This window comes from Prunus mume, linkage group LG5 (genome assembly GCF_029339155.1).
Source record: "Prunus mume cultivar Tortuosa linkage group LG5, ASM2933915v1, whole genome shotgun sequence".
Lineage (NCBI taxonomy): Eukaryota > Viridiplantae > Streptophyta > Magnoliopsida > Rosales > Rosaceae > Prunus > Prunus mume.
Window position 1 is genome coordinate 301,804 of NC_142702.1, and position 21,333 is coordinate 323,136.

A 21,333-nucleotide genomic window follows, 5' to 3' on the forward strand; every position below is an offset into this window, starting at 1 on the left:
AAGTTTGTTAGAACTCTTGAAGAGTTTACAAAGGATTCCCCTGATTTAATAAATGAATTGAAGATGAAAAATCTAAAAGATTATGAACTTAAGCATATCGCCATAAACGATCTTTTGAAGAATACATAAGAATAAATTCTAAGAGATGTAAAATGCCATACATTATATAAATTATTGAAAGTAAATCTCTAAGAAGTTAAGGACCCTGAAACTCAATGTCTATACTCAATTTTCGTGAAATGAAAATGATCTCATTGCCTCAAGTGAGGGTATTGACTGAGTTATGAATTCGAATTCAAGTTCAAAATTGTTGCAACGTATTCAAATTTTTAAAAGAAGTTATCAGAATATTTAGGTCTCTTGAAAAGCCTATGACAAGCTATCTGTTGAGGCCCAAAAATCCAGGGTTGGGCCTAAATAAATTCTCAGCCCAACGCAATGCCTTATTAAGAAAAAGACCCAATTCGGATCATGCGGAATTTGTCATGCACGCTTTCACAAGCCACGACCACGTGCCATGCCAAACAATTTATCACGCTAAGAATTAAAATGAGCCTATAAAAGGCATTGGCTCTACAAGCTCATGCTAATTATTTCGTCAAGCATTATATCTCTTTTTAAAGACTATAAAATTCAAGCACACCAATTGACATGCCATGCCAAGCAGGAAATCATTATTTCACACATAGCCACTCTACAAGCTTAAGTGGGCCCAAGCCACGCAAATGTCCAAGGCTTGCTTGAGTGGGTTGTGGTATGGATGGTAACGAGCTTTCATGGGGCCCATTGATGAGCGAAGAAATAGAAGTTTTGGGCTGCTTGGGAGCCCCAAAACTCAAGCCCATTTCTTGAGCCCAAACACATAGGTTAGCGAGAGGGAAGAAAATGATCCAATGCCTTAGGAGGATATCTAATAATTTGCCATAGCACTTAGACCAACAGAAATCCATGAGTGTAGGAAGAAGACCCAGCGGATAAATGCTCCACCTATCCCCTTTTCCGTTGCAAGCTCTGTTTTGAAAACCAAGGAGAAAAGAAGAGGCGCTCCACCCCTATGGAGAAAAACCAGCTGTGCCAAAACCTTGGAACCACATAGAACTCCTTACCCATGCACCTTGGATGAGAGAATTTCACCAAATAGGATTGAGTGGAAAGAAGTAACGAAAAATGGAGGAAAAAGGTTAGATGAAATTAGGGTTCTTCAAGCCTATAAAAGAGAGCTTCTTCTACCCAGAAAATCACCACTCAGAGCCTGACCAAGCTTTGTCAAGCAACTGAAAATTTACTCAAGCCACCCAACTTCTTCTTCATTCGTTTTCTTCCTCCCTTAGAATAGAAATCGTGCCAATTTTCCTCTGCTCTACTCTAAACCTCCGTTCTATATAAGTAATCCATGTTTTTTCTCTCTCTCAAATTGCTAAACTTGTGAAAGCTTAGCTCCCATACCACAAGCTCCTCATGCTAAGCCATTAATCAATCTATCATGTTTATTTGGCTATTGATGAAAAGAACCTGAGGGTGTTTTTCTAAGGTTTCATCAAACCTTTCAAAGCTCTTTTAGGAGCTTGGTTTCTGAACTCAGATACTTAGGGAATTTTTTTTCGTTTTCTTCTTACGGCAGCCCAAGCCCATTCGTCAGGCTGCTGGAACAAAAAGACCCCCACATAAATTGGCGATTTCACTAGGGACCAGGCTACTATTTTCACTAATGCCTCTAAGGAAGAAGACCAGAAGCAATACCATTTCTTCCCAAGACGGATCCGACTATGATGACTCCGAATCAAGGCAAAATACCTCTCATAGAGAGGAATAACATGCAAGTGAAGGAGTTTTCACCCTCACAGACTTTGTTGCAGCCATCCATGCTATAGGGGAAACCCAAAGGGAGATGACGGACACAATTAAAGAGCTAACAAGCTTAGTCTCCAAGCCAAGCAAAAAAAAAATGAAAAACCTCCCCAATAGGAGTTTGCTGTTGCTGGAAAAGGGTCTGAACAAAAGAAGCTATCTTTTGTTACCCAAGAGGATGTCGTTGCCATGCTAGAAAAGGAGCTTAGCCGAAGCCAAGAAGATTGAAAGTACATTCCTCAGCCACCATATCCATGAGCTCAAGGCACCAAGCTTTGTCATCTTCGATGGAAAGAAAGGAAGCTCGAAGGAGCATGTCAACAGCTTCATTGATGCTTTGGGACCACACGCTGGTGATCATAATCTCCTTCTCCGGGAGTTTTCAAAAAACCTTACCGATCGTGGTTATAGGTGGTACACGACGTTGACACCAAGCTCTGTTTGCTCTTGGGAAGATTTGGCAAACAGGATCTGTAAGAAATATTTCCAGCATGAAGAAAGGGTTACCACCCCTCAACTCAACAACACTCGCCAAAAACATGGCAAGGATCCCGTGGAATTTGTGCGCAGGTTCTGGGACCTGGCGTTGGATTGCTACGATGAGAAAGATGAGTAGGCGCTTGTTGAAATTTGTATCAGCAACATCATGACAAATTACAGAGTTTATTTGGAGAATATTGGCATCAGCCAATTCTCTCGGTTGCTGGAAGCAATAAGAAAAACAAGCATGTCGGTCAAGCTAACTGTGCAGGAAGCTTAGAAGAGTGAAGAGGAAGAGCGCCACTTGGGGGCTTCATTTGGTCAGCAAGATTTTTGAGAGATAGCTGCCGTAACCTCTCATAAGAGCCGCAAATCAATCTCTGATTAATTGGGTTATGAGCTGCATGCAAGTAAAGCAGCAGTTGTGGCTCTGTTAAATATCACTACAGAGCATGGCAGCCTAGTACGACACATGCCAAATACATGCCAATCCAAGCCTCAAGCTTTCATGTTATTGCAAGTTATGCACACTCCTTGGCCCATTCATACTTGGGGGCTTGATTTTATTGGAGTATTCATCAATGCAAAGTGGCTCAAAGTCTTACTACTGCTGAGTTGCTTTTGCACATATCCTGTTGTCTTTAGCTTTTCAAATTTATTTCAAAGATGAACTCCTTTTGTGTTTTCATCATATGCTTTCACGACTATTGTAGAATGCACCACCATTATGACTTGCCAAGGTGTAAGATGATATTTGCAATGAGCATGGAGTATTTTGGAAAAATGAAAAAGCCTTAAGAATTCTTTCCTTCCTTTTACCTTCTTTTGTTTTGCAAAACATGCTCTTTGCAAAAACAAAATTCAAAAGCAAACTTTTCTTTAAAAGGCTAAGCCTCTTAGTAGTAACTATACCAAGCAAAGCCACTTAGATGGGACCCCCAGCTGTTAACAAGCACCATGCACAAGCAATATCATGTGTCAATCTTAAAAAGAAAGAAAGAAGGTCATGCTATCAAAGAAAATCATTCCAGCCCCTGCAATATTCGAAGAGAGTGTGTGTTGGGGTACTGTCAAAGAAAAATCAGATCACATAAGAAAGGCCTTGTGGAGGTAGAAGAAAAAAAAATGCAGAGGCAATGAGGCTAACACTTTTATGGTCCTGTAAAAAAATTGGTAGCATGTACCTTACACCTACCACAACCCAACCTATTAAAATCTCAAGCAACTCATGCATTTCAACCAAGCAAAATGTACAGAACAAGCTGGAAATCATTATCTCAATGCATTCCAAACCCCAACAATTCATGCATTCAATCATTTCCAACCAAGCATGGCGTACAAAACAAGCCGAAGTTTAATATCTCAAGCATTCTACATCAATAGTTCTGACAGAAAGTATGCAACAATGTTATGTTTCAAGTTTCCAACAACATGAGCTTTAGGCTCTCCCCAAAAAAAAAAGGGTTACAACTCAAGCCCAAATGGAGTCAACTACGCTAAAGATCGATACAACCGACGGCTTCAAAAGGAAAAGCTACTACGCACTGAGCCAGCCAGCTCCCCACAACAAAGAAATGCGACCTGCAAAGCGAAATAAGGACAAGTGTTAGAGAAGGATGGTGCTGGAAAATATGGCCTTGCTAAAAAAAATTATATGTATTACGGTGCAAAACAAGGAGAATTTGGTACCTCAACTATATCACAGTGCATGACTAGAAGAAGCGCAGAGAGATGATCCTTTCGATGTTTCCACCACGCGCCAAGCGCCATTACCAGTAGCTCATTTGTCAAGGAGAAATTCTTGTAGCTTACGGCACTTGCTCTTCAATTCGTGTTCCTTACGGCTCAACGCATTAACGGCAACTCTTGCTTAAGGGGATTAGGCATACATCTTCATGCTATAAGCAACTCGTGCTCTAAAAATAGTGTGTGCTATAACTTCTTTTAAGTATCCAACAAGAAGTCCACACAATGTCCTAATAAGACACATGCTCAAGCCCTTTCAGCACTCTGTTGTAAGGTCAAAAATGATGTTTCCTTTGCAACCTTCAATCATTCGCAAAACATCTTTGGTAGTTGGGTCTATCAACTCGCGATCGAACCACTATGGCTAGCCCTTAGTGATGCTGCAAGGGTATAGGAAAAAATCAAGGGGTTGCCAGAAACATGCATTCTTCTATACAGCACCTGGAAAAAAAGCGTAGCCTCCAAAGCTTACTCAGTGCCTATGATCAATTCTTGGCAAGTGTTTCTAAGTTATGAAGGTAGTCGTCTCTTCTTCAGCCCATCGTGCAAGGGGAAATAGGCCATCACTCATCACATAGGTCATTGTGACTTATTACATGAATCCCTGCAAGAATTGCCAACAAAGAATATGCTGCAAAAGGGCAAAGTATAAAGTTAGTTCTCTGTGTTAAAGCCAAGCAATTTCCACACTAGCATGCAAGCAATATAAACTTCACATGCCAAGCAAAGCAAGCTATTTCATGCCAAGCGAAGTGCATAAACAAAATTTTTTTTAAAGCATCATGCAATCTATTATTCGAACTCATGACAAGCAAAATTCCCATTTCATGCTCAATCAATCATTCCAGCAAACCTTTTTTTTCACAAAGCAAGTGTTACAAACTGAACACTACTTACCTTTTAGTAACCTTTTCCACACACAAAAAAAAATCCATATGAGTTACATGGCATTCTTGCATACCCATCATACACATGCTTATATCTATCCCTTGTAAGCCAAAAAATAAATAGTTATCCATGTCCAAGCTCTAGGCTCATAAAAAGAAACCAATTGTGCTTTCCTCAAGCTTTCAACACCCTCTGATCCTATGTATTTATCACGCAGTTACAAGCACACACTCGTAATGCATATAGTTCAATAACAATAAAAAAAGGCGGTAAAAAACGTAGCACATGCAAAATATACCGCCAAGCATGACAAGTCAAGCTCATGCAAAAAGAAACGCTTAAGCAAATACCCAAGCAGCATGCAATTTACCCATGGCAAGCAAAATTCTTGTTTAATGATCGGCAAACAATTCCCATGGCAAGAAAAATTCTCTCCAATAATACAAAATTCAAGCATTTCAAAACATGCATTATGTCAGTTTCTTAACAGTCCTTTTCCCGTGACATAGGAGAAAGCCCAAAGCTAATCAAGCAAGTGTTCATAGGAAGAATGAGCCTAGGCCAAACACCAGTCTATGTCTATTCTTACAAAGCCAAAGGAAAGACTCATGATTCTAATAAAGGAGCAAAGCTATTTACTGAAAAATCGAGATAGAAATCCAAATTGCCAAGTTGCGAAATCGGTACACTCGAAGCTTCCAGCAACAAGGAATACGACGCAGCTTTCGGCGCCTCTCCCTTTCCTATGCCGAGACGTACAAAATCTACAAACACAGGAGCAGTGGATCACACAAAAGTTAGCTTTTTTTTTTCATTAAGCACAAAGGGGCCCAACAAGCAATGAAGAAAAAGGGAGAAAAGAAAAGGATGCAATCCATACCAACGATTTCTTCTCACAAGGTTCGCACTCTTCTAGCAGCTTGCCGAAAAGAAAAAAATCAAAAGGGGATAACCCCAAAAGCTGACGCAAACCCTTCCTTGCTAACAATTACTCCAACAAAAGATGGATGGGTCAAAAGGAGTGGGTGTTTGGCTGCCAAAACAAAGATCAGAACCTATGGGCATGAAGAACCCAAAGATTTCCTCAATAGATTCAAGAAATTGCAACAAAAAAAGGCATACCTTGTTAATCCTTTCAAATGATAGCCTCAGATGCACCAAGAAAGAAGGAATTGGGAATTTTGCAAGAAAAGTCTGCACAGAGACAATCTCATCCAACAATAGCAAGTGGTTTTCTTCATGCGAGGAATAATGGAGTCGGGTTTGGCTTGAGCTCCCCCTCTAATGGCTGTAGATAGGTTGTTCTTCTTGATTTCACTCTCTCTCCCTCTCGCTCTGAGTTCGTTGAAGGAAGAAAAGGAAAAAGAAGATGAAAGTGATGGGGAGAGGGTTACTCTAGTATGCGTAAAGAGGAAGGATAAGAATGAAGAAATAATAAATGAAGAAGAAGGAGGAAGTTGGTATCGGGGAAACCACAAAATAATTGTTGGAGCTCATGAATTGATTTTTGGGTCGGGTTTAATTATTCGGCCCATTCCAGCACTTATTCATGGCCCTAATAATTAAAAGGGCTAATGTTGAGGCCCAAAAATTCAGGGTTGGGCCCAAATAAATTCTCGACCCAACGCAATGCCTTATTAAGAAAAAGAGCCGATTCAGAGCATGCGGAATTCGTCATGCACACTTTCACAAGCCACGACCACGTGCCATGCCAAATAAATATGCAATTTATCACACTAAGAATTAAAATAAGCCTATAAAGGGCATTGGCTCTACAAGCTCATGCTAATTATTTCGTCAAGCATTATGTCTCTTTTCAAAGACTATAAAATTCAAGCACACCAATTGACATGTCATGCCAAGCAGGAAATTATTATTTCACACATAGCCACGCTACAAGCTTAAGTGGGCCCAAGCCACGCAAATGTCGGGGGCTTGCTTGAGTGGGATGTGGTATGGATGGTAACGAGCTTTCACGGGGCCCATTGATGAGCGAAGAAATGGAAGTTTTGGGCTGCTTGGGAGCCCCAAAACTCAAGCCCATTTCTTGAGCCCAAAAACATGGGTTAGCATAAGAGATGGGAGAAAATGATCCAATGCCTTAGGAGGATATCTAATAGTCTGCCATAGCACTTAGACAAAGCCAGCATAAATAGAATGCCTAAAATCAACAAAGCCTTTTCCAGCAAGATTGATTCACAGAAGCAATGCCAATTACGACAATCAAAATATGGTCAACAATATGGCTTAAAGATATTTTGTGTGCATCAGGGGGTAGCGTGCCATCAATAAGATCTTCACACACTGTACTCTTTTTCCTTCGTCCAGGTTTTTGTCCCACTGGGTTTTTCCCGGCAAGTTTTTAACGAGGCAGTGTCGCACGCGTGTTAGTGTTATATGCACAGAATTTTTTGTTACACATGGTTATGCACTCTTTTTCCCTTCGACCAGTTTTTGTCTCACTCGGTTTTACTGGCAAGGTTTTTAACGAGCCATACTCCATGCATGGTGGACATCCAAGGGGGAGTGTTGTAACCTCAAAGGTTATAGATGCCCACCATACGTCCATTGTAATTCCTCCATTATACCCATTATTATACCTATCATTATAGGGTTGCAACCTATGCATTAAATACCATATTTATCTTTGGTTATTATGTTTTGTAACCCACTACTTAAGGGTGGTAAATGGTGATGTATTTCCTATGCCTATAAATAGTAGGCACTAAAGATGAATAAGATACTTGAGCATTGAGCTATTAAGAACTACTCTTACCTTCATATACTTTCTCTATTCAGCTTTATAACACATAGTAAATTGTTACAAAAAAATATGGTTTTCTTCTTTCCGTAAAAGCCAAAAGTAAAACTTTTATATATAAAATAAATTGAAATTTTTTTAAGGTAAAGTAAAACTAAAGAAGCAAATAATAGATAACGTGAATATATTTAGTTTTTAACATATAGTTTTTGAATGCTTATCTATCCTTCATACTAGTATTTTATATAATGGCACTTCAACCTTGTAATAACTGGCGAACCTGCACATGAGCACGGAGGTGCAACTACACTTTCCCTCGCCGAAAAATCCTTTGGGGTGGTCGGAATTCGCCCCTCTGTTAGTGCCCAAATGTGTTCGATTAAATATCTGAAAGAGACTTTGTAATATTCAATTTGATTTATGCATCACATAAACTTGTTGTCTCCTAAAATTCTCTTAATGGTGTTGTAGGGGGTTTTTTCTCTCAGCAGCTACAAATGGGCTGGGCTGCTGTAAAGGATAGATTGCTGAAATTGTCCCCTTTGTCTGAGTTTGAAAATTAAGCCCCAAAAATACTTCGAAAGGGCAACAGAGCCTTAGGAAGTATTTTGGTTACCTTCACCAACTAAAACGATAGCAACTTACAGGTAATTTATGCATGCTTACAGATAAACTTTTGAGCTTGGCATGAGAGGCATGTAGTATGGAAGCAAAATTAGCATGAGTTGAGCACCAAAAAGGAAATATGGCTTCCTAGGGAGAAAAAGGAGTGTTTAAGGTGATGAAGAAGAAGTTTGCAAGCAGATGTGGCTGAGAAGAGGAAAAGAAAGAACTATGTTCTTCCGGCAGCTTGCTAGAAGAAGAAAATGGGGAAGGAGGGTGAATAGGGCACGAGGTTGCTGGGCTTTTGCAGGTAAGAGAGAAAGCTTGCTCTCCATGTATGGGTTGTTTCTGTTGGGTAGAAGAGGCCTTATTTTATAGGCGCTGGAAACCATCACTTCACAAGAAACCCTAATTGCTTCTACCCATTTTGGCCAAGCTTTTCCCTTCCTCTCTCATCTACTTCCTTGACTTTCCTTATCTTGGTAACATTTCCTCTGCCTATTTGCACAAAATCAGAGATATTTTGGAGCTTAAGGCCCCTTTCCCGCGGCTGTTTCAATGAGAGATTTCCATTCCCAACCATCTTCTTTCTTTCTTTCCTCCTCTTTTCTATGGCCAGGTCTGATGGGGGAAGGAATTGGGGTATGTATGCTGGTTCGAAGAGTGCTTCTCTTCCTGGCAGCTTGCACGTTAATATCCTTTGGTTTTTCGGGTGTTTTGTGCTTTGAAATTGTTCCTTCTCATGTGTTGGAGCCTTCCAGCAGCTCTGCATATGTGGACACTTTGCTCCCTACGTGGCTTCTGTTTCTTTTAGCAAAAGGGCTGATGCTTTTGCTGCTTCTTACCTCCAATTGTGTGGGCCTTTAAAGTAGCAAGTCAACCTTCCAAACAAATGGGCTATCTTCATCTAACCTTGGGCTATATGGGTTAATTTTAGTGGATCATTTTGCTTGGGCTTTTTGGTTGGGCTATTTTGGTTGGACTATTTTCCCATTTTGTGCTCACCCATATGTTTGGGCCTAAGAAATGGGCTTGGGTTCCGAGGCTCCTAAGCAACCCGGAACCTCCACTTCTCAGTCCATCAATGGGCCTCATAACAATTTATTACCATCCATACCACAACCCACTCAAGCAAGCCCCGAGCATTCTAGTGGCTTGAGCCCACTTAGGCTTACAGCGTGGTTGGGTGTGTAATAATGATTTCTTGCTTGGCATGGCATGTCGCTTGGCATGACATATCGCTTGGCATGCTTTTAATTATTATGCTTGACGGGATAATTAGCATGGATTTGCAAAGATAATGCATTTTATAATCTTAATCTCGATTCCTAGCATGATGGATTATTTATTTGGCATGGCGTGTGGAGTGTGACTCGTGCATGAAGGACTTTTGTGTGCTCCAAGTCGGGTTTTTTCTCAGTAAGGTATTGCGCTGGGCCGAGAATTCATTTAGGCCAAGCCGTGGATTTTTTGGGCCTCAACAGGTGTATCTCTATTTAATAAATATCCATGAGCTTTAATCCCCTTATTTGGCATCTATCCTTTCTTAGTTTGTCAACTTATAATTTAATTTTGTTTTATGCAGATTTCACGTTTATTTATTCAAAGTTTCTCGCTTTCCTGTCAACAAATGTAGATGGTTCATGGACTCCTTGCACTTGGATTTCCCGCACATACTTTTAGCCTTTTAAATGTTGTCCCTTCCCTAAAAAATTCATGAGTCCACCGGTGCTTATAATTCTATCTCTGCCCCTGGTTGAAGGGACAAAGTTTTACACTATAGCAAATGTTAGTATCAAAGTGCCACAAAGGTTAGCAAATGACACTTTTAAAGAAAACATTTGCTTCCTCCATTGGAAATGCTCTGAGGGCTAAAAACTTAACAACATACCTTTGTTTTTTTCCTTCACTTTTTTTCTCCAATTTAGATTCAAACAATGGAACTCTTTCCTTTTCTCTACGCCCATGGCCTCTCTTCTTCTCCATTTTTACAGCAAATCTTGTTCCTTCATTCTTCTCCACTTTTACTTAGACAACATAATTTATTTTCCCTCACAAAACCCAATTCATCTCAGTTTAATCACTCTTATTCTCCATAAAGACCAGACTTTATCATTTGGGTAGAAAACTTGTCTAAGTATCGTAAAGCCAATAACAAGGGGAAAAAAAGAGAGTCAAATTTGTGAGGGCAACAAAATCTCAAAATAGAATAGTGACATCAAGTATGGCTGAGAAGAAAATTAAAAACACATTGGCTTCATTCGTTTTTTTTTTTTTTAATGACGAACAAGGCAATTGCGAAGGCCCACACACAAATTTAAAAGCACAAGAGATGTTAGATGTTGGGGTTGAGATTCAACAAAACCATTAGATGTTGGAATCTTGTTATAGTAAGTCTGAAAATCGAAACATTTATGGCTTGAAATTTATAAATGATTCAAATGACTGGGAAATGCAGGGAAACGTGGAAGGGGAACGTCGCTAGTATTTCTCATCATATTTTTAAACACATCTCAATTGTTACTAACATAATAATTACTTCACCATTCCATTCTTAAACTCAATTAGAAACCATGTGTCAGTTTGTTATTTACTAAAGTTATAATAAGCTTTGTATTTCTGTTTGGGCCAAAAGCAACCACACACCAACCCACTTCTCACAAAGGCCCACAAAACAGAAGAAACCGGGGACTGGGTTTTGATTTGAAAATAAAAAGCCCAAAACCAAATCAAAAAGCCCATGTCTTTTACAAAGTGGCAGAGTCGTAAAAAAGTCAAGATTGAGTGGCAATCCACCATTGACGCAGATCAATAAAAAATCAAATTGGATTGGGCCTGGCTTCTGATCTCAAAACCTGGAGTGCAAAATCAAAAGACTTTTTTGGGAAGCCTATGTTCAGAATTCACGTGACTATCTGACTTAGAAAAGTCAATAAATTCAACTATCATGGAGGAAGTGATTAGGAATTAAATGAACGCAGGTCATTTGCAAAATTTCTCTGCAACTTTGAAGCCAAAAGATCCCTTTTTTATATTCAGAGAAAAATCTGCTTCAAAGAAAGGCACTATTTTCAAAAGATAAGCATATCGCATTTGAGAGATAAGCAGAAAACAGGGAGTTGTTCAAATGGAAAATCACACTAACCATCACAGTTTGAGTTCTTATAAAAGCAATTGGGGTTAAAGAAGGCTAGGTTTTCTTTCAAGAAAAACAGGGAAGTGATTGCCTTAAGAACTGACTAGTGAGATCTTATCTGCCAGAATTGATAGAACCCCTCTTACTTTGCATTAAAAAATGAAAGATCTTTTGAGAAATTTGCCGCCCATTATTTAAAGAAAGAAACCCTACTCCAAAACATTTCTTATAAATATAAGAGAGAGTGAACAGAACAAAAGGACAAAAAAAATTCAACAAACAATCAAAAATCAACCAAAGGCAAAAACTCAAAACGATCACTTGATCACTGATAACTTTCAAAACAAACTGGAGCAACCAGAAGCTCATTTGAGCCACAAGAGAAGCCAGCTATAGATCAAAACTTCCAAGTTCAGACTTAGAAAAATAAGTCATTCAAAACGAGACTTCTCACGTTACAAATTTGGTTCAGCAAAAGCCAAGACAAGCAGAGTTTGAGTTTTCACAAATATGAAAACCTCAACAAATTTATGGAGAACCCTGACCAAGCAGAACAGATACCATGGCGCAGTCCCAGCTCAATAATCCTCAAGTCCAACCACTTATGCTCTGTTCGACTAAAGAAGTTGCAGTTCTGCCCGTTCAAAAAGCCTTCCAAGGCTTGAAATAGATTAAAGCTCGCCAAAATCAAACTTTGGTATCGATTTACAGATGAAGCTCAAGATTGAAGATGGGAACAGTCGATCCAAAGACAGTACACCCAGTCCAACCCGGATCGAAGTTTCTATCCAAGCAGAAATGGAATTTCAGCCTTCTTTTATCTTTCTAAAGTTGATTTTTCCTTTCTAAGTCTTGTAAAGGGCAGTTCTGCCTAAAAACATCCACTTTATTATCACTTATTATGGCCAGAACTATCAATCTTGTACTGAGATAAATTGTGAAGTCCTCACCAGTCTGAGGCATGAAAAGAACTTACTTGGGAGATATTCCTCACCCAAATTCACAACCGCTTGTTTAGAAATCAGTAACTTGGGGCGCAAGTTATCTATTTTGAAGAAGTCTGCTAGGGTTTTCATTGCTAGTAGTGGCACGCTCATACACTAAAAAAAAGTTGACTTGTTAACCAGTCAATGGTTTTTAAGGCAATGGGGAACTTTGTCCTTCCATCACAGGATCAAATACAAAACGGGTGAATAATTTCGACCAACAAAAAAATAAGTTATGAGCTTGTAGCTCAAGTGGTTAAGAGTGCGTGTTGATTGAGGATTTTTTTTTTCTTTTTCATTTTATAATTAGGAAAGAGAAAATGGGTCAAGTTGTGTCTCATGAAAACATGACTCATGTTCTTATTTAACAGGTATAGCACTATTTTGTTATCCCCGACCAATAACGCTATGACACGCCTCATACGCGTGACAACACTCTTCCACATGTCATAGCATTATTGGCAAGGGATAACAAAACAGTGTTGTCCCCGTTGCAACTAAGTTTTTCTCCATGCGCCCAGGCTTTATGGAAAGCAATGATTATTATTTTAGCCCTTACTCTAAAGAAAACCTACTCAAATCAAAACTATATATGCATTTTTGTTTTCATATCTGAAATACTTTGACAACATTTTACACACCTGATATTGTGATTAGGATTAATTCTTAGACATGGATATATGTACCATCATAAGGCCAAATATTAGTTCTTAGAAACAGATGAAATTGAAACCAAATCTTCAACAGAAGTACATGGAATTGATCACATTTGGAGCAAGCCTGGGTAACTCGGGCACGGCCACACCACCAGCATGGCTTGAGGAAGTCTCAGACATATCATCAAACTTGATGAACTGTGAAATCTGGGCTGCAGCAAGATGGGCGTAGCAGATTGGAGCAACTGCAATATACAGAAAACGGCAAATTATCAAGAATCTCCTAAAAACACCATGCAAAGAAACAGGGCAAAAGAGGAAAAATATAGACTAAAGATGTAACTTCAAAAACCAACGTTTAATGTTTAATTTTCTTCCAATTTATTGACCTTTTGTTCGGACAACTACAAGCTCACTACAAGAAAGAGGGTGTGACGTGACTAGCAAGAAAAATAAATCATAATTTATTGGTTCCCAAATTTTTCTAAGTGATCCATAAGTTGAAAGACAAATCAGACTACAAAACAGGATCTTACCTACAGATACAGCTGTAGTGCTCCTTTGGTACCTGTACAAAATTCAAAGTACGGCGTCAGGTTTGAAAATCATGCATAAATTAACGGAGCCCATTTTTACCCAGGTAGATGTATTTGTACGGACTTCCCTTACTAAATGTGAAAGATGAGTATACTTACACATATGAAAGCGAATGAACAAGTTCTTGCACGTTATCGGCTGAGAAGCCAAGTTCATCATATAGAACATGATAATGAGCAGGCCGAGTAGTCCCCTATATAAACAATCCAAAGTCGGTTGAATTTCAGTCTAAAACAATAGACGTAACCATTTTGCTTATTCATTTCCTTCAAATATAACATCTCAAAAACATGGAGACACTTATCAACAAAAAAGCAACAGGCTTTTGTTTAGAATACTCACAATCATCCCAGCATGAGCACACAAGTAGAAATCATTGTTCTTGGGATGGCAAACTTTGTTGTCGATAATCGTCCCTAAGTGTAAGTAATCAAAAGAAAAGCGTAATTTCGAAACAGAAGCACAGTTTTTCTTTTCTATTCTGAACATTTAACTGGTGGTAAAATGACTAACCAGGTGGCACATTTTCAGGAGATTTAGTCTGGAAAAATTTTGTATGATGATTCTTCTGAGCAACAATAACCATGAACTTAGGAGACCAGCTCTCATCAAGGAATTTGCAGGCCTGCAAAACAGAAAACACCTCACAAAGTACAGTTAGAAATTTTCTCTTACAGATAAAGCAAGTAGAAAGAAAAATGTAGATTGGCCACAAGAAAACCTGAATAATCTGATCCAGTTCCACATTCAAGACTTGGTTGAATTGTGATTCACTCACTCCATCCCTAAATAAGAGAAAATCCAAGTAAAAGGAAGATCAACAAGTGCTTGCATGAACGCCAAACCTTTGCAAAACTAAAGTAATTCGATACAACATTGTTAATCATTGAAACCAGTAGTTCGTTAGTTTATAAATTCTTCTTCTACTTGATGAAAAACATATCACATTGACTAGCCTATTTCAAACTGAAAAAGAAAATATCAATAAGATGTTAAAAGGCATACAAAACCATATCCATGCTATTAACATTTCAAGATATGAGATTAATAACAAACCGCAGATCGTTAAGGATTAAATGCATGTTTCAGCTTACAGTCACCAATAAAAGAACTAATCACTTTATTTTTTTCCCTCTTGTTACTGGATGTTGTGGGAGAGGAAAATAGGAAGGAAAAAAAACATAAAAGTGGGAGCTTGTTACATCATGAAAAGATGAAATTATAAACTTATTTACTAATTGTAGTCTAAACCTTGTAAGTAAAGATCAAACATAATGCACTTGTTTATATGTGGCTTATTGATCTAATAATGTATGAAATTTAAAATGCATGTGCCGTATCACTAATTGCGCTTGTTCATATGTAGCTCATTTTATTGCTCTATTGAATATATTAGTAATAGTTAACCTGAAAATAATTATCTGATCAGGCTTCCTGCCCTTTGAAGAAGCATAAAAGTCTTTTAACAGTTCCCTGAAAAGAGCACATATGTTACAAAATTGTGTGAAACAAAGAGGTAACTTTTAATAATATGACAGAAAAATGGATGCACAGAAATCAGAGTGGCAGAGTATATGTAAGTTCGAGAGCAGCCAACCTGATTATGCCCTCATCATCTTTATCTGATACAGGCTTGAACAGAGAAGCAATCATTTCTACTCTTGGTGATTGAGTACGAACTGCAGCTCGATAATGAGAAATGGAGGGCCAGTTCCTGGAACTCACCACCTGCAAAATTCCCAAGTATATCATACAAATACAAAGAACGTGATAAAGCAGCAACTCTCACGGTGATAGTGTGTGGAGCAAAATTTATGAAAAGATCATGATTACGAAATGTTCAGTTTAGGGGACAAATGTTACTGCTGCAATAGAAGGCACATCTGACCGCCCAGGTGAGCCATGTGACACATCCATTCCCAAAATCAGAGTGGGGCACTTAGAAACCAAGTGTATAGAAGGAGAATGCTCAACTGTTAGCAAGGAATTCATTCCACCCAACTGCACAAGTGCAGACAAAAGGGAAGACCAAATCAATGCATGAAACGTAAAACACAAATAGTAGCACAAGACAATTTCCACAAATGATATTATTGTTATAAAAAATAAAAAAAAAAACATACCTTTGCATTGATTTTCAGGAGCACATTTGTGATGTACTGATCATTCAGTTTTGTAGGAGCAATGCACTGTGTTACAATCCCAAGCTCAGAAAGATTTCTCCTTTTCCATGGACCTTGAGAGTTTGGAGATTTGTCAACACATACATTCTCAACATAAAACGTGGATAAAAAAATAGAGGAAAAGAATCATGAGCTGACCATATATGTCAGAATTCTTCCTCTCTGGAAGAATACACAACAGAAGCCGTGGTTCTGGTTCGGAAGAAATGTCGTCAAACATCTTTTCCACTCTAACATGAGCTGGGTAACGTCTATTCTGGAAATTCTCTTCAAATACGAACAATGGATCTTCTATGGTCTACAATAAAGAATTTTCTTTTAGAATAGCAAATAATCAAATCAAAAGACTTACATTATAGAAGTAGCTTTTGTTCTCTATAGTTGAGTAAATCTCACAATTCCTTTCATCTCTGCACACTTTAACATACTATTGATGAGGTACCGAATGTCACAGCGAGCAGAGAAGTTGACAATAGCCCAGCGCCCTATTTTCACAGGTTCTACCAATGTCTACACACAGGTAATTGAGCAAAGTTCAACATAAATTTTCAAAGCTATACACCGGAAAAACAGAAAATACTTGAAAAGAACAGCACCTTGTTATTGAAATTCCAACGCCCATTCCGAGGGAAAAATTCCTGTCCATTGCCAACTTGTAGCTGCAAGAAAGTATCAATAAACAGAGAAAATGAAAACAAACCAATTTTTTCTCATTAATAAAAAATAAAAAATAAAAACCAATTTCTACCACACAGTCTGCACCCAAAAAACTAGCCAGAACAACTAAGGGAAAAAAAAGGACAATGAAGATGTTTTACCTTTGGGGCTGGCAAAACACGGCCTTCAACCTGCACAAATTCAGCACCAATTGATATTCCAGATGAACGAAGCATCAGGTCAGCATCATATTTACTAGTCTTCAGTACCTGAGAGGATCAACATTTGAGGTGTCAGTAGGTTTTAGACACAAAAATAAAACTAAATCACATAGAGGGCATAACTTACATTACGCAGAACTGTCATCTGCTCTTGGGGACTCTTCCGAGACTGCTCAACTAGCAAAGCCCTTTGCGTACTGGATAAAGCTTTGGTATAGCGTTGCAGTGAAACCAAGTCACAGAACTGCAAGGGCAAAGAAGAATGAGAAAGAAAATTCTAATATTAACCTTAACAAAAAATTTAAAAAGAAAATTCATCACCTCAACTGGAAAGTAAGACGGCCTCTTTGGTTTCCCAACATTGATGCATGGAAAATCTGCTGACTTGCGCACTGGTAAGTTTTTATAGACAGCAAAATAATCGAAAACAGTAATTTCCTCTCCATCACCATCCTGCCCGTTTTTTGTTTTCAGAAAGAACCTAGACACAAATGTAGAGTGGTAAGAATATTGCAAAGCAGTACTTCTTAGATGGCATGATTCTTATAAGGCAGAAATTAATTACCTCTGCTCTTTGCATGGTTTTTCACTCAATCCAGTGATTCTGTACTCCATGTTAGAGGGATGGGCCGTGATTCTTAGATTTTTTAGCATCCTCTTGGCCTAGTATAAAATAAAAAAGCTCAGATCATGACCGATACACAACCAATGTAATGTCAAAATTGAAGGAAACCACGATTACCTTAAACCAATCAATCTGATCATTATTCTTAACATTTTGATTCTCCAAGAGGAAGTCGAGAACACTACCAGGTTTCACGATCATTGTAGTGGACACATCTGCATTAAAACAAGGACAGTGATTAACTTGGCAGTAGATTCAAAAAACAAAGCCTTTTATTTTTTAGCAACTTACCCATGTTCAGAGACAGACCCCCTTGGGTAGCTCGAAAACTTGAGTGGAAACCACTGCAGCTTTGTACCCCTCCTCCCAAAGTTTTGAAGCTCTGATTGTTATGGAAGAAAGACTGTCGGACAAGGAGACAACCCCTGCAGACAAACAGAATACGATGCACCTAATAAAAAAGTGGACCGCCAGAGGAAAGATACCACAGTGCAATACTTACTGCTTTGCTGCATTCTGCCTTAGTACGATATCAAGTACCCTCACTGCTTCCTGAAAATGCTCCGAGTCCTGACCTCGTAATGCATTCACAATTGCTTGCATTGGGATTTTAGTAGCAAAGTTCACCTGCACCTTTAATGTTTTGGATTGATATTGCTTCTTAACTCTCTTCCTATCCCCTGCACTATCAGTTGGGTTGGAACTGCCTCCGGCGCTCCCCGTCCTCCTATACGTGTGTGCAAAATAGCCAACATCCTGATCAAATATAAGCGCAAGGGAAATTCATTATGAACCACATGATAGTACCTGATTGATGAGATGTCATCCAATACGATCACGAAATCGAGTCTGTTACGAGGCAGAGAACCAACTGTAAACAAGCTTTTTTCTCCATCATAAGCAAATTCTTTATGTCCCAGCTCCGAGCCATATGTTTCTTTAACTTTGTCAAGAACTTTTCGTCCAATGCCTTTCTCACCAACTGGGGTTCCATCCTCATAAAGCATATCAATCTGTATCATCATAATAACACCAATACAATTATACAAACATCACTATTCCTGCAAATGATAGGGCAAGAGAGAGAGTAGAGGGAATTACACTATAATGGAAGAAGTATCCATCAGACTTGTTCACTCCCACTTTGAAATGGTTGGTTAGAAGTGGAATCCTTTGCCCTTTAGATCCAATACCGGGCCTTGCCATGGGAACACGTTTAGGATTTGATGCTTTCTTCATTAGTTCGAGACGTTTTTCTTCGGATACAATGGGGACAACATTTGGAGGGATAATGGCTGGAGGAGGAGGAAGTGCAACTCCTTCTGGATTTGAAGACTCCATTTCCTAATACCTGCTCAACTACAAGAGTCATAAATAACGTCGTTAGTTAAAACGTGAAAACAATAATCTCTAGCACACCAACTTTGCCAATCTCCACATTATGCTTTAGTTAGGGAGCAATAAATACTTAACATCAGATGATGCTATTAATACATCATAAGCTGCTTTTAAAGGGAAATGTAAGAAATGAAGGGAAAAACAAAAGGTTAGAGAACCAAGAAGTAGGCTATATCTGACCAACATTTCATAGCGGACACTACTAGAAAATTGAGTAGAAGCCACTGTTTTCCTAGTCACTGCATTTAAATGGTGGCCATTGCTGATGTAATAGCCACAATTACTGTATATCTGTGACACCAAACACATGGCCCCGGGGGACTGTAAAAATGCCAGAGTTGTAGTAGAGCATATTGACAGTCAATTGTTAAATACAAATAGGAAAACTGTTATAACAAAAATGGGTACATACAATTTTTTTTTATTTTTTATACTAGCGATATTCTACTTCAATATAACTACAGGGAGAGGAATTCGAACTAGGATGCAAAATGGGAAACATATCCTCTCTAGCCAATTTAGCTAAGCCCATGTTTGCGCGTACATGCAATTGTTAAATACAAGAGCCTTTAAAGAAACACGGGAAGCTATTTAATTTATTAAACAAAAATCAATGACATTGACAGGCTCAGTAGACTGCATATATAAAGGCTAAAAATGTTCTGCGATCAAAACAGAGCATAAAGAACAAGGAAAGGAAAAAGGAAATAACTCATCTAATCAAATTCAAGCCAAACCAAAAGTGCATCGTGCATTTTTAAGGGGAAAAAAAAAGAAACATATATATTTGGGGCTTCTGAAACCAAAGAAATGGGATTAGGGGAAAAACTATGGTATTAATTCAAATTTGCCATCACCTTTTTCTTATAGTTAAAATTAATCTAATTTACAGGAAGGGAACTCAAACTTGCTTGCAATTTATGAGGGAAAAGTTAAATTTTCTGAGAAAAGGAACAAGAAAACCTAGCAACAGCTGCTGCTAAGGAGCAACAAAACACAATTGCATTATGAAGATCTTGATCGACACAGCTGCTTTCGGATGCCAAGAAAACAAATTCAAAAATACAAAAAATACAAATAGGAAAAAACAAAAACAAAGCCCAAGTTAAATAACTTTTTTGAAAGGGTGTCCTTACGGAATTTTTTTCAACGATTCAATTCATCTATTTTTTAAGTCACATTCATGTATCATCTTTACAAAAAATTAGACAAATCAAAAAACATTTGTGCCCTACAAAATTAATAAACACGGTACTTCAAGAAAGTACTAAAATTTCAATAACTCAATTGAGTGGTCAAAAGATATCAAATTCAAGTATTTTTTTGTAGGGATGATTTTTTAATGATTATCTAAAAAATAAACGGTTTGAATTAGGGAAATACAATGCAAATGTGAGCTATACAAGGATGTCCTTCAAATAAACTTATTTCAAGGATTCCTCAATAAAAACTATATATATATATATATATAATATTATATTATACATGCAAACACGCAAATATGAGCTCTGTAAAATCAGATCTAGTTGTCAGAAACCAAACGGGAAAACTAGAAGCACAGACCAAGCAGGCAAAGGCAAACCGACCCACTAGTAACACCAGCGTCAGAGCCCTAAAACAATGGTGGTCGCAGTCTCGCAGAAGGAAAGAGAGACCTGTTAGAGTTGTACAACCAAAACTGTGAAAACCCAAAACCCAGCGCCATTTGTCAGAAGTGAAAGACAAACCCACAAACACAGAACAGGAAAATCCAAGAAACCGAAGCAAATCACCAAAAAAGCAATGCCTGGCTAGGGCTTTCACGTATCAAGCACAGACAATAAAGACCTATGAGACTATAAAATAGTAACAATTACCACAAATGTGACAACTCAAAGAAATTTAGAAGAAAAAAATGGTTTTTTTCTCCTTTAAAACAGAGAGAAGATAGTGATGGCCATCACAAGTGTGAAAAAAACTCAAAAGAAAATCCCATCCTTCAAGAAACCAGAATCCTTTTCTTTTTTTTTGGGTAAGATACCAAAAATCTAAAACAATGGCTGGCTCCTTCATGTAGTAGACGGACTAACAAAATGAAAGAAAACAAATCGACCCATTACTCAAAACAAAGCATCGGAGCTTTAAAACTAGTTCTTTTCACGTATGGTAAGCATAGACAGAGGCCAAACCCAACAGAAAAAAAAAATGGAGAGAGAGAGAGAGACTGAGACCTGTGAGGCTTTGAGAGCACAAAACAGCACCCAAAAGAGAAAACTCAAAAACCCAGAACACAAAAGCAAATCCCAGAACTCCTAAAGAGAATTAATTTTCTTTCTTTTTTGGGTGTGACTTTGGTGAAGTCTTTTTTATTATGCGGTATTAAAAATAGAATCCCTACTACCTGCTCTTGTTGCATTCTCTCTCTCTCCCTCTCTCTCTCTTCAGGCGGTAACTGTACGGACGCAAGGAAAGAAGGGCATGTCCAGTAGCGTAGTGACGCGTGTCGTGGTCCCCTCAGCTGCCCGTCCCCTTGAATTCTAGTTTCCGGTCTTGACCGCTTTTCAATTCT

General features: G+C 38.4%; 1 protein-coding gene across 1 annotated transcript; it reads right to left on the reverse strand.

Moving 5' to 3' along the window:
• Positions 1-13,026: 13,026 nt before the first annotated feature.
• Positions 13,027-21,133, reverse strand: LOC103330931 (protein argonaute 4A-like). The gene is made up of 23 exons (XM_089053355.1): positions 20,996-21,133; positions 18,489-18,746; positions 18,195-18,400; positions 17,890-18,114; positions 17,679-17,812; positions 17,505-17,602; positions 17,328-17,425; positions 17,084-17,243; positions 16,890-17,006; positions 16,703-16,810; positions 16,481-16,543; positions 16,281-16,394; positions 16,023-16,182; positions 15,825-15,937; positions 15,565-15,702; positions 15,299-15,429; positions 15,109-15,174; positions 14,423-14,486; positions 14,215-14,326; positions 14,044-14,117; positions 13,800-13,894; positions 13,641-13,672; positions 13,027-13,349 (listed from the first exon to the last, which is right to left on the reverse strand). Exons 2-23 carry the CDS (start codon positions 18,726-18,728, stop codon positions 13,189-13,191), a joined length of 2,709 nt encoding a protein of 902 aa, XP_088909481.1. The 5' UTR covers positions 18,729-18,746; positions 20,996-21,133; the 3' UTR covers positions 13,027-13,188.
• Between the last annotated feature and the right edge of the window lie 200 nt (positions 21,134-21,333).

What these genes read in the sequence shown, in the direction of transcription:
- LOC103330931 (XM_089053355.1), bottom strand. Translation starts at nt 18,728, where the DNA reads ATGGAGTCTTCAAATCCAGAAGGAGTTGCACTTCCTCCTCCTCCAGCC. An exon ending in AGGCAGAATGCAGCAAAGCA is followed by an intron (nt 17,813 to 17,889) that starts GTAAGTATTGCA and finishes GTTTGTCTGCAG; the next exon opens with GGGTTGTCTCCTTGTCCGAC. An exon ending in AACTGGATCAGATTATTCAG is followed by an intron (nt 14,327 to 14,422) that starts GTTTTCTTGTGG and finishes TCTGTTTTGCAG; the next exon opens with GCCTGCAAATTCCTTGATGA.